Here is a 12,416-nt window from a genome sequence, read left to right on the forward strand (position 1 = left end):
CCTGGCTGAAGAGCGCATTCATGTGGTGATGCAGCAGAAAGTGAAGCCTTTATGTAACCTGCGTTTATGTCTTCTCACACGTTGTAACACTTTTATTTCCTCCCAGAAAACAGACAAACAAAAATTTAAATTTCACTGTGAAGTGTTAAGAAAATAGGATTTATTTTACAGCCAGGAGGTCAGAAATACAGGTCATTTTCTGTGATTCACTCATATTCAGATACAAAACGAACAGCAGCAGGTATAAAATGCAATGCAGTGAAAGGTGTTTCTAATATCTGACGACCCCTGATACTGTAGTTATGTAAATATTAATTGTTATTTAATTGTGTTGTGTTTACTGTGATTAAACAGTTACATGTGCTCAGTTCACACATATAAGACATTAAAAGTAATCAATCAAAAACAGATTAAAGAGGTAATTAGGTTAATTAAAAGTCAAGTTTTTTTCATTTTGTTGCATCACATGTTCAAGTTGCTAAACTTCAAAAAATTCACCATCCCTACAAACGTTTCATAAACACAAACAAAACAAAAATCCTTCCTGAGATTCTTCAAAAGTCATTTGATTAATTTCAGGGGCTTTGATCGACGCTGTGTACGGAGTCTGGAGAAACCAAAATAATTTTTAGATATATAATAAATTCATATTATTAATATGAGCTTTTATACATTTCTTAAACTTACATAATGAAAACTAAAAACAAAAAAACGGATCGTTAAATTCATAAATCAATATGTCTATTTCCTTATTCTGTGTTTAAATTGGTAATAAATAATTTAATTTTATAATGGAATTGTAAATGTCCTTTAAAAAAGGCTTTTAAATACAATTACAGTTTCAGCCTCAAATATTCCACCTCACAATGATTAATGTTAGGACTTATTGATGGTTTTTACTTTTGTCATTATTGCATCTATTTTATTTTTTTAAATTTGGAGGGTTGAAATGCTTTATTTCTGTTTCACTTACGCACACCATTTACAAAATTCTAAAAAGCTATAACATGCTAATTAATTAGTGTTTTAGATGACCCACCTCTTTAATTTATTATACACATGGTTAAATTAATTAATTTGTGAAATTTTAAAAATAAATTTAGCATTTTTAAAATTGAATTGTTAATTTCTCATTTACAGTCAGAATAAGGAAACAGTTATCAAATCTTAATTACCTTTAAATTAGTTTTTGTTTTGTTTTTTGGTACAATTGTAGTTAAGTGGTATAAAAGGCTATGAGTATTAAAGTGGTGCACGGCTGGCTCGATAATTATGTAATATTTCACCTTCACAGTAAATGCACATGGTCAAAACTTAAAAGTGAAAATTCTGCTCATGACACGAAATTATTTCGCCTGTTTCTAAATGCACTTTAGTTTATTTTAGTAGTTTCACTTACTAAAAAAAATCTATCATTTTATGGTTTTCTTCTATATGTTTCATATGATGATAAACTGAAACTCCTTCAGTTGATGATGAGAAATTAATCAGCAGATGAATCAATAATGAAAAAAGTTTTCTTTCTTTTTTTTTTTCTTTTCTTTTAAGTGCAAATGTATTAATAATAGTTCCGGTCCAGATCGACGTCTTCTATCTCATAAAATTAGTAAAACACAAGAAAAATTAACTGTAAACAAGTCTAAATATTCGTTAATTTTTGCTTGTTTTACGAGTCACATCGACCTTCGACTCCAACCTTCGGCTTCCTACGAGAGGATAAAGAGGGAGAAGAGGACCGGCAGGATGGACAGCATCAGAGGGACCGAGAGGGACATGACGTGAGCCGATCCGTTGAAGGGCAGGAAGCCCGGCTGGTTTCTGGAGATCTGGCTGTTGATCCAGTCCGGGTACTCCGACACTCGGGTGTACACTCCGGGGAAGTTGGGCAAAGCACAGCCCGTTCCGAAGCTCACCACTCCGGCCTGGATCCACGTGGAGTTGCGGTTGCACACCAACGGGCCGCCCGAGTCCCCCTGAACACATCACAGAGAAAACGTGTTCACAACACTGGAAACCGATGTCAGTCGGCAGCAGAAGAAGGATGGAGCACCGGTGGAAATACGATTGCAATCAAACTGCTCCAAGCCGCAGGGTTTTGTTTTTCCTTTGACTATTATCCACAACGGAGAACAAACCATCGAAACATTTTAAATAACACGGGAATCTATACGCTGGTGTCGACCTCGTCCCTTTGTCTCCCCCGTTTGTGATTTTCAAGGCGCTGCCGGGTAGAGGAGAACGTCTGGTTTGGGGTTCTCAGGACGTCTGCTGTTTACAGATGATGTGGTTCTGTTGGAGTCATCAGACCTTCGTCGTGTTCTGGGGCGGTTCGCTGCCGAGCGTCGGCACCTTCAAGTCTGAGGTCACGTTCGTCTGCCGGAAAGCGGTGGATTGTTTCTTTCTGGTTGTGACGGAGTTCCTGCAAAACCTTCGATGGACCAGTCGATCCACAATCCGATCCTCACATAGTCGAGCTTTGGGTCATGACTGTAGGAATGAAATTGCAGATACATGCAGCTGAAATGAGTTTCCTCTGCGGGACAGCCGGGCTCAGCCCGACAGAGTCAGCTCAGACCTCCTGAGATCAGGGATCTGGGTTTTGACTGTTATTCGACTGGTTTCTGGCCCAATTTTAAGACAAGTTTAAGACTTGATCAGGAGCATCTTCTGTCTGGTTTAGTTCAAGTTTCAGTTCAGGTTTCAGACTTAGTTTCAGGACTAGTTTGGGGCTGTTCTTAGACCGGTTTCTGGCCTGGTTTTGGAGCTGATTTTGGGACTAGTTTAAGACTTGATAGGGACTGTTTTTAGGACCTGGTTTCTAACTGTCTCCGATATCCGGAGGGAGCTCCGAGTAAAGCCGCTGGTCCTTCAATGGAGGTGGTTCAAGCATCTGATCAGGATTGTCTTGGACTCCTTCCTGGACTCCTTCCGCTGGAGTTTTTTCCGTCCAGCTGGTAGAAGACCCCTGCAGTGGACCCAGAACACACTGGAGGGATTAAAGATCTCATCTGGTCTGGCAACGCCTCGGGTTCCTCCAGGAGGAGCTGGAATATGTCGCTGGTCAGAGAGAGGTCTGGACTAACCTGATCCACCTGGTGCTACCAAGACCCAACCCATCTGGTTTGAACTTAGCGGGACCGTCATCAGTTTTTCAGCAGGACAATGAACCAGAACACCTCTAGGGTTCATCAGGTGTGTCCAAACCTTTGACCGGTACCGTACGTCATGACTGTGATCGTGGACATGTGTTGGTGGTTGGATGAACTCCAAACTCACCTGGCAGGAGTCTTTTCCTCCCTCGGACAGACCGGCGCAGATCATGTTGCTTGTGATTACATCGTAGGCATTACTACACTGAGTGTTGGACACGATGGGAATGTCCACTTCCTGCAGCGTCTGAGGGAAAGGAAGGGAAACTGGAAAACAAAAGAGATGTTTACAGACCTGAAGGCGAGAGGAAAAGGTTGCACCCGCATGAGATTAGACAGATATCATCAACATGGAAAACCAACAGTGACTCGTCCCTCAGTCACCGCGAACATTAACGGAACTACCGCCGCTCACCGCCGGTCCGGACGGTTCCCCAGCCGGTGACCCAGCAGGTTATCCCGGCCTCGAAGACGCTACCGCTCGCCGCCAGACACACGGGCCTGATGTAGTTGTTGAATTCGACAGGGGAGGAGAGCTGCAGCAGTGACATGTCGTTGTCGTTGGTATTCGTGTTGTAGTTGGGATTGTTGATGATCCGGGACACCGTCCGTCTCACCCTGTTGGGATCCACGCCTTGCAGGCTGTCACGCCCGAGCTCGACGACCAAACCAGACGTGCTGCTTCTGCGAAAACCAAAACACGTTTTAAATGATAACTGTTACTAATGTTAAATAAAAGGTCTGTGATTCGAGAGAAAGAATCCAAACCGATATCACACCAAAGCGTCCGTTACAAACTCTGGATGATCCCGTGTCGTCACATTTTAGCTCCTCTAGGCGTGAATAGTAAGGTGCCCGAGGGTTAGGCACCAAAAGCCACATGGTTAGGGTAAGTAAATTAACGCATGTTAAGTACTTTACGTTATATATGTAACTTAACTACTTTATTTAAAAGAAATCCCTCTTGACTAATTAGCTTTTTCTATGTTTAGGCACCAAAAACGACTCATTAAATTTAGGAACAGATCGTAGTTTGTAATGTTGTGTTTGTCGCGTAAGTTAAATACGTTACTAACTTTCTTCCGTTACGTAAAATAAACTAATTTTGATCGGGGTTTAGGTTAGTATAAGGATTTCTATGTAAGTAACGTTACAAACATTGCGTAAGGTGTTTACGTCATGTTATGTACATAAATTACGTTTCTTACTTAAAATAAATTATGTTTAGGCCCCAAAAACTACTTAGTTGGGGTTGAGAACAGATCGTGGTTTGGGTTGGAATAAGAAAAAAATACGTGGTTAGGGTAAGCAACTAAGTCAGTTAATTAATATAAGTTAAGTGCGTCAGGTTATTCATGTAACTTACCTACTATATTTTAAAAAAATCCGAGTTGACTTTTTGCTTCTTTTTTATTTTATTTTTTTGTGTTTGGGTACCAAAAGCAAAGTAGTTAGATTTAGGAACAAACTGTGATTTGAGTTAAATTTGGTTATTTGTAGGAACTAAAACTACCTGGTTAGGGTTGGGAACAGATCGTGAGTTAGGTTAGAATAAGGAATTTTTATGTGAGTGGTTATGTTTATGTACTGAAAATTTCAGTTATATGTATATATATATATATATAACATACTTCCATTACTTTAAAAAGATCCACTTTGACTTGTACTTGTTTTTGTTTTTTTTACATTTATGCACTAAAAACTACGCAGTTAGATTTATGAACAGATCGCAGTTTGAGTTGGACGAAGAAATTTTCAGTTAGTTACTTAACATAAGTTTAATATGTTGTGTTACGTACGTAACTTTCTTCCGTTACTTTTTGCTTTCACTCGGACTCGAACGCGTGTCGTCTGGTTCTTCAACCCTGGTTGGACGTACGTGTCCTTTTCACGCCGCGTTGAGGCGAAACGTGACACTGACACGGTATCGTGTATGTTACGCTTCGGCTCGATGCCGGGCTGCAGGAAGTTCACTCACTCGGAAAAACAGTGAGCCGCCGTCAGGATCCACTCGTTGTTGATCAGGGAGCCGCCGCAGAAATGGAAGTTGTTCCGTTGCAGACTGACCTGCCAGGGCCACGTCCCCGGCGCAGCATCTACACCTCCTACGATCTTGGTGTTGAGGGGAGCCCTGCCACAAACTGAAGGTAAACAGATCCGTAAATGATTCTGTTTCTGTTGGCTACCCGGGTCGTCAATGAGCGGCCATTTTTGGTTTGATTTCGAAACAGAGATACAACTAGCCAAACATGCCAACTGGAGCTCGGTTTGTGCTTCTCATCAAAGATCTTGGTAAAAGGTGAATAAATTACGATTATCCGAGACAAGTTATTCCACAACGTCCACCTCGCCCGTCGGCGTTAGTGTTGCCTTGTTAGCATGCTGCGTGAGGCACAGACGGATGTTTTTCAGCTGTTCTGTCATGAAGTGTTGGGCGTGTGTGGAAGGCGTTAGGTTCATCCTGAGGGGAACATGAACACTTTGGAACTGCTGACTTCTCTCCTGTGTGTGTTTTGTACGAAATGAAATTATTAAATTAAACTCACCGTCCGATTGTCCGTCGCTTCCTGTTGGGGACACACAAAAAGAAACAAAGAGGGATTCATCGGCATATTTACATTTCAGAGAACTGAATTAACCGGTTGTCAGTTCCTTGATGTGATTTGGTTGTTTTCTTTTGGTCACGGAGCGTTTCGGGGGTGAGGCCGGTATTCGTGGCATGCAGGCTGAACAGAGAAATAACCCGTTTGTCCTTTTTCATCTGTTTGCAGGGAATGAAGTGACTTGGAGGAAAGGTCAACAGAAGAAACATGTGATGAAGTCATGAAAGGCTGTCGAAGATTGATCCCTTCAGGTGTTGGCTAATGTCACGTGTTTTCATGGTCAGGTCACCTCATTGTTGATGGATTGTTTTCTTTGAATGACGCAGAAAGACGAGTAGTATGTAAATGATGTCATCATTATATTTCAGAGGGAAACATTACTTAAATATTTAATATTACTTTTACGTCATTATACGAAGGTTTAACATTTAAAAAAAAAATCATCTCATAGAACACAATGATAAACATTAAACTGGTGGTTCTCGCCCTTGTTGCCATGTGACATCTCAGCAAAAAAAATCCAGCTCGATTTGCATCAAAGTTTTGGTAAACAAAGCAGGAGAAGAAGAGGACACCTCTGGAGGGTTTAGTTTAAAAGAGCGCCAGCCAAAGCTCAAACAGTGCCGACTGGAATCAAACCAAAGTCTGTTATACACCCGTCAGTCCACTAGAGGGCCCCGTGGCAGCGTCACGGTTTGCTGCGTCTCCGCATGAACAGGAAGGACGCAATCAGTTGCACTCTGAGTCACTTAGCGTCCAACTGGCTCTTCTGGATTTTTAGACATCAGTCTCATCATCAGCTGATCAATGACACGCTCCTCCGATCCATTAAAGATAGTTTCCACTGTTAATCTGATGTTAAAATGTTTCTGTCTTTAAACACACACAAAACGATCAGAAAGTTTTCTTTACTTTCAGATTTATTGATTAAATATTCCTCGAGACGCCACTAAAAGACACTTGACGACAGACTTCCTGCTGAGAGCTCAGTTTCGGGTCGGAGAAACTTTTTCCTGGCGAGTCTTTAAGTTTGACGGCAAACTTAAAGACTCGCCAGTCCCTGGAGATTTATACTCCCTGAACTCAGCACCAGTGGGGCTTTCAGGGGTCGATGTTTGACCCCCAACAGACAGTTAATGAGCTCGTCGTTGGGAGCTAAATGTTCTGATTCATTCACTCCACTCTCTCCTCTCTGCTGCAGCCGGTTAGCTTAACGTAGACATTTATTTAAAGACATTTACCACATCTGTAAATGATTAAAGCTCATATATAGGGGCCTGATTAATAATTTACAGCTGTTACAGTTATCTCGTGCTCTTGTTTTTAAAAAAAACAGAAGAAACAGGAAATCAGTGGTTATCTAGCGTGATCGTAACTGTCAACAGCCCGAGAGCCAAACTGGCTTGTTGGGATTCTCATGTTCAGACATGAAGGAAACCACATTTTACTGTTTGTCTTTCACCATTTTGTGTCAGAAAATGCACACAAAAACACACACACACACACACTCTATGACTTCTCTCCATTCGACAAGTCAGGTTTCTTTAGTTATTCAAAAAAACTGAACAGATAATGAGCTCTGATTTTGAAGAGAGTCTGACACTCACCTGTGAGCGTTAAAGCCAACAGAACGAATCCACAAACAAACAGCTTCGTGTCCATGGTGCGTTTGTTGGAAATGAGTCTTCGGTCTGACCACTGAAGCAATGTGACGAAGGTGTGTCAGTCTGCATCTATACCTGCCTTCCTGTCACACCGGCTGTGCACATAAAAAGACATGACTTTCAAATTCAACATAACACATCTGTAAATTGTTAAAACTCATATATACGAGCCTGATCAATAATTTCTGACCACATTAATTATAATTAGCCTATACAACCTGAGGGTGTTGAGGAGACCTTTAAATATATTTATCTATGTATAAATGTCGGATTAAATGCCATTCTCTCCAGAAAACCACCTTCCAGCGACAGTCCACGAGAAAAACTCTCGTTTTAAGATTTTTCTGGACTTCTGGTTAATGTACAATGTTCTTAAAAACATCTTACTAATGTGGATTCATCATAACACCGTTGTCTGATGTCTGTTTTTCTTGGTTGTTTAAATATAATTTTTTTTTTTAAACTTTGCACTATTGTTTAGTTAGGTTTAATTTAATTATTATATTCTATTTTATTCTATTTTTTTTGTATATACTGTGCATTTTTATATTTAATATTTTTTACTGTTATTTTATTTCTTTCCTGTATCTATAAATGCTGCTGTAGCGAAAACATTTCCCCTTGGGGATTAATAAAATATCTATCTATCTATCTATCTATCTATCTATCTATCTATCTATCTATCTATCTATCTATCTATCTATCTATCTATCTATCTATCTATCTATCTATCTATCTATCTATCTATCTATGTATGTATCTATCTATCTATCTATCTATCTATCTATCTATCTATCTATCTATCTATCTATCTATCTATCTATCTATCTATCTATCTATCTATCTATCTATCTATCTATCTATCTTAAGGTCTTCTCAAAACTTCTGCATTAAAAACATATTGTTACTTAAATTGTTTGTTTGTACTTGTATGTGGATTACTGGGCAGATCAGGTGTTTTGGTTGATTTTTGTATGAATGAGGTCGACTTCCAGGTTCTCGCGGCGACCAGAAACTTCTCTGGTGGTGACGTCATCGCGCCGGGCGCGGCGCTGAGCTCTGTGATTGGATGAGAAAAGTCAAGCGGAAAGATCGAGAACTAACGGGAAGAGAGCGAGAACAGTATAAATGAACAGTAACGGCGGAGTCACCGGCATCGAGACGAGGAGAACACGACGGAGAGACGGGACCGGACCGGACCGGACGGAAACTTCCTCACTTCTCTTCTAATCAACTCATCTTCTGTCAGCGAGAGTAAGTACGATACTATTTAGATTTTAATTTCAGTTTTTATTTTACTTATCGTTTGTGCGGCAAATTATTTGTTGCTATGAACTGACGTGACTGCTCAAACAGCCGTTGGAGCGTTTAACCAAACTCCCTTGGAAAAACAGTTAATTTTAGAGTCCGCTGGACGTCGGATTAATCCCTCTGTTTTCTCCTACGGTTTGAATTAAAACTCTTCGTTTTAAATGTGGACTGTGTCTTAAATGTTATAGCTTTGATTTAATATGGTGACCAAATCTGGTGCTAATGACAGGAATAACTTTTTAAATATTTGGTCAAATGTACGGAGCAAACGTTCCACCAAACTTCATCTTAAAAACAAGCGTTTTTAAGATGACTTGGTTGATGGATGAATTTACTCTTCTGTGAAACTAAATTTAAGTATTTATACAAAATCATTAGCATTTTATGGAAATTTTGGCATTGAAAAATGTACTGGTTAGGAGACAATAAAAAAGTTATTAGAAGTGATACAGACAGATTTTGTGCAGTAGGAGATTAACCTCAGTATTTAAACGCAATTCCAGATTTCATTTTCTGTTTAAAAAAAATTCTACTTGAATAAGTTGTAACCTTTTTGTATTTACTTTTCTAATTTCCACCTTCTCTCCATGTTTAGGACACAAACTGTAAACAACCAAGATGTCTGCAGCGAAAGGCGTAGCGATTGGTATCGACCTGGGCACCACCTACTCCTGCGTCGGGGTCTTCCAGCACGGGAAAGCAGAAATCATCGCCAACGATCAGGGCAACAGGACCACCCCCAGCTACGTGGCCTTCACCGACACCGAGAGGCTCATCGGGGACGCGGCCAAGAACCAGGTGGCTCTGAACCCCTGCAACACGGTGTTTGACGCCAAGAGACTGATTGGGAGGAAGTTTGATGACGCGGTGGTGCAGGCCGACATGAAGCACTGGCCCTTCAAGGTGATTTCAGACGGAGGGAAACCCAGAATCCAAGTGCTCTACAAAGGGGAGGAGAAAGCCTTCTACCCGGAGGAGGTTTCCTCCATGGTCCTGGTGAAGATGAGGGAGATCGCAGAGGCCTACCTCGGCCAAAAGGTGTCCAACGCAGTCATCACAGTCCCGGCGTACTTCAACGACTCCCAGCGACAGGCGACCAAAGACGCAGGCGTCATCGCAGGACTCAACGTCCTGAGGATCATCAACGAGCCGACGGCGGCCGCCATCGCGTACGGTCTGGACAGAAGCAAGTCGGGAGAGAGGAACGTCCTGATCTTTGACCTGGGGGGGGGCACCTTCGACGTGTCCGTCCTCACCATCGAAGACGGCATCTTCGAGGTGAAGGCCACGGCCGGAGACACTCACCTGGGCGGAGAGGACTTTGACAACCGCCTGGTCAACCACTTTGTGGAGGAGTTCAAGAGGAAACACAAGAAGGACATCAGCCAGAACAAGAGAGCCCTGAGGAGGCTGCGCACCGCTTGCGAGAGGTCCAAGAGGACACTGTCCTCCAGCTCCCAGGCCAGCATCGAGATCGACTCTCTGTTCGAGGGCACCGACTTCTACACCTCCATCACCAGGGCTCGCTTTGAGGAGCTGTGCTCCGACCTGTTCAGGGGGACGTTGGAGCCGGTGGAGAAGGCCCTGAGGGACGCCAAGATGGACAAGGCCAAGATCCACGATGTCGTCCTGGTGGGAGGCTCCACCCGAATCCCCAAAGTCCAGAAGCTCCTGCAGGACTTCTTCAACGGCCGCGAGCTGAACAAGAGCATCAATCCGGACGAGGCAGTGGCGTACGGCGCCGCCGTCCAGGCCGCCATCCTTTCAGGTGACACCTCAGGCAACGTCCAGGACCTGCTGCTCCTGGACGTGGCGCCTCTGTCCCTGGGCATCGAGACGGCCGGAGGAGTCATGACGTCCCTGATCAAACGCAACACCACCATCCCCACCAAACAGACGCAGGTCTTCAGCACCTTCTCTGACAACCAGCCCGGGGTCCTGATCCAGGTCTACGAAGGGGAGAGAGCCATGACCAAGGACAACAACCTGCTGGGCCGCTTTGAGCTGACGGGACTCCCGCCGGCTCCACGGGGGGTCCCGCAGATCGATGTCACCTTTGACATTGACGCCAACGGCATCCTGAACGTGTCCGCGGTGGACAAAAGCACCGGCAAAGAGAACAAGATCACCATCACCAACGACAAGGGCCGGCTGAGCAAGGAGGACATCGAGAGGATGGTGCAGGACGCCGAGAAATACAAAGCCGAGGACGACCTTCAGAGGGACACCATCTCTGCCAAGAACTCGCTGGAGTCCTACGCCTTCAACGTGAAGAGCAGCCTGCAGGACGAGACGCTGAAGGGCCGAATCGGCGAGGAGGAGCGCAAGAAGCTGACGGAGGCGTGCGAGGAGACCATCGCCTGGCTGGAGAACAACCAGATGGCCGAGAGAGACGAGTACCAGCACAAGCAGAAGGAGCTGGAGAAGCTGTGCAGCCCCGTCATCAGCAGCTTGTATCAGGGAGGGAGGCCCGCAGGCAGCTGCAGGGAGCAGGCAGGAGGCGGCTCCCAGGGGCCCACTGTGGAGGAGGTGGACTGAAGGACTGTTTTAATATTTAATATACAGTTTTAATATTCAACGGTTACTGGTGAACTTCACATCTGTTTATGACGTATAAATTAAAAAATTACTTCTGCTCATCTTCAGGTTTTCTGTTGTTGCACTTTGCAATAAATACTGGTGGTAAACAAATCGTTGTGTTTGAGTTTTAATACGGAGCTTAATGTCAGTGATATGAGTTGTTATTATAAGTAAATCCAGAACATCTGGACTCATTCATGTGAGCCTGGATGTGTTTTGAACAAGACGAAGAGCCACCACTAGATGTCACAAGTGAACTGCTTTCAGACGCTTTATGTGGAACTATAGGCCGTCAAACATCAGACATCACTGCATTTTCCAGATTTATTTATTTATTTATTTTTTTATAAAATGTCTTCCCAGTGATTTTTAATCGTTAATAACATCTAATTAATCTGCACCTGCAGACGGTTGCATTGAATTTACTGTGACAAATAAAACCTAAAGGTTCAGGAAAATGTGCCACAGAGTCGAAGCAGATGAAGAAACCAGACATGAAATTTCATATTATATTCATATATTCTGACGTCTCTGCAGTGGTGGAGGAAGTATTCGGATACTTTAACCAATACTAATGCTCTGCAGTGAAAGTATTAAAAAATAATCAAGTATATAATTATCGAAAGTAAAAGTACTTCATACAAAGAAATGGCTCCTCAGATCATGAGATTATTCTAATTATTATTATTTATCATGCATAAAACCAGCAAACCAGGACTTTTACTTTGATATTGTAACTACATTTTACGACTAATACTTTTGTACTTTTCCTGATGAAGGAATTTAATGTAGGACTTTTTTTTTTTTTTTTTACTTTGCTGTGTTGGTATTTTTTATACTTCTTCCACCACACCAATCTAAATTAACCTTTTTAGAATCGAATTTATAGGTTCACTGTTAAACAAACAAACAAACAAAATATGAAGTGGATTTTTGTCAGACAAAATTGTGCATCTGATTTGGTGAACGCTGAATATTCTCCCTGTTGACAGTAAATGTGTGTTCCTCGTTCAGAAAACCGTCCAACAGCGATGCGGTCTTGTAGAAATAATCATCAAATGAAGCCTTCGAGCGTTTTGCACCAGATTATTAATATTATGTAGGTCGGG

The 12,416-nt window shown here is 42.5% G+C and overlaps 2 protein-coding genes across 2 annotated transcripts; one reads left to right on the forward strand and one right to left on the reverse strand.

The window, feature by feature from the left end:
- Positions 1–138: 138 nt before the first annotated feature.
- Positions 139–7,445, reverse strand: LOC138636648 (serine protease 27-like). Its single transcript, XM_069724764.1, has 6 exons — positions 7,360–7,445; positions 5,696–5,716; positions 5,128–5,290; positions 3,565–3,833; positions 3,277–3,416; positions 139–1,973 (listed from the first exon to the last, which is right to left on the reverse strand). Exons 1-6 carry the CDS (start codon positions 7,412–7,414, stop codon positions 1,707–1,709), a joined length of 915 nt encoding a protein of 304 aa, XP_069580865.1. The 5' UTR covers positions 7,415–7,445; the 3' UTR covers positions 139–1,706.
- A 1,113-nt stretch (positions 7,446–8,558) lies between these two features.
- On the forward strand, positions 8,559–11,418 carry LOC138636646 (heat shock 70 kDa protein 1). The gene is made up of 2 exons (XM_069724762.1): positions 8,559–8,670; positions 9,323–11,418. The coding sequence occupies exon 2, from the start codon at positions 9,346–9,348 to the stop codon at positions 11,263–11,265; it is 1,920 nt and encodes a 639-aa protein (XP_069580863.1). The 5' UTR covers positions 8,559–8,670; positions 9,323–9,345; the 3' UTR covers positions 11,266–11,418.
- Positions 11,419–12,416: the final 998 nt, after the last annotated feature.

The sequence above is a fragment of the Brachyistius frenatus genome, unplaced genomic scaffold (genome assembly GCF_029030835.1).
Source record: "Brachyistius frenatus isolate BFR_SWC_R1_liver_20210118 unplaced genomic scaffold, ASM2903083v1 Contig_394, whole genome shotgun sequence".
Classification (NCBI taxonomy): domain Eukaryota; kingdom Metazoa; phylum Chordata; class Actinopteri; family Embiotocidae; genus Brachyistius; species Brachyistius frenatus.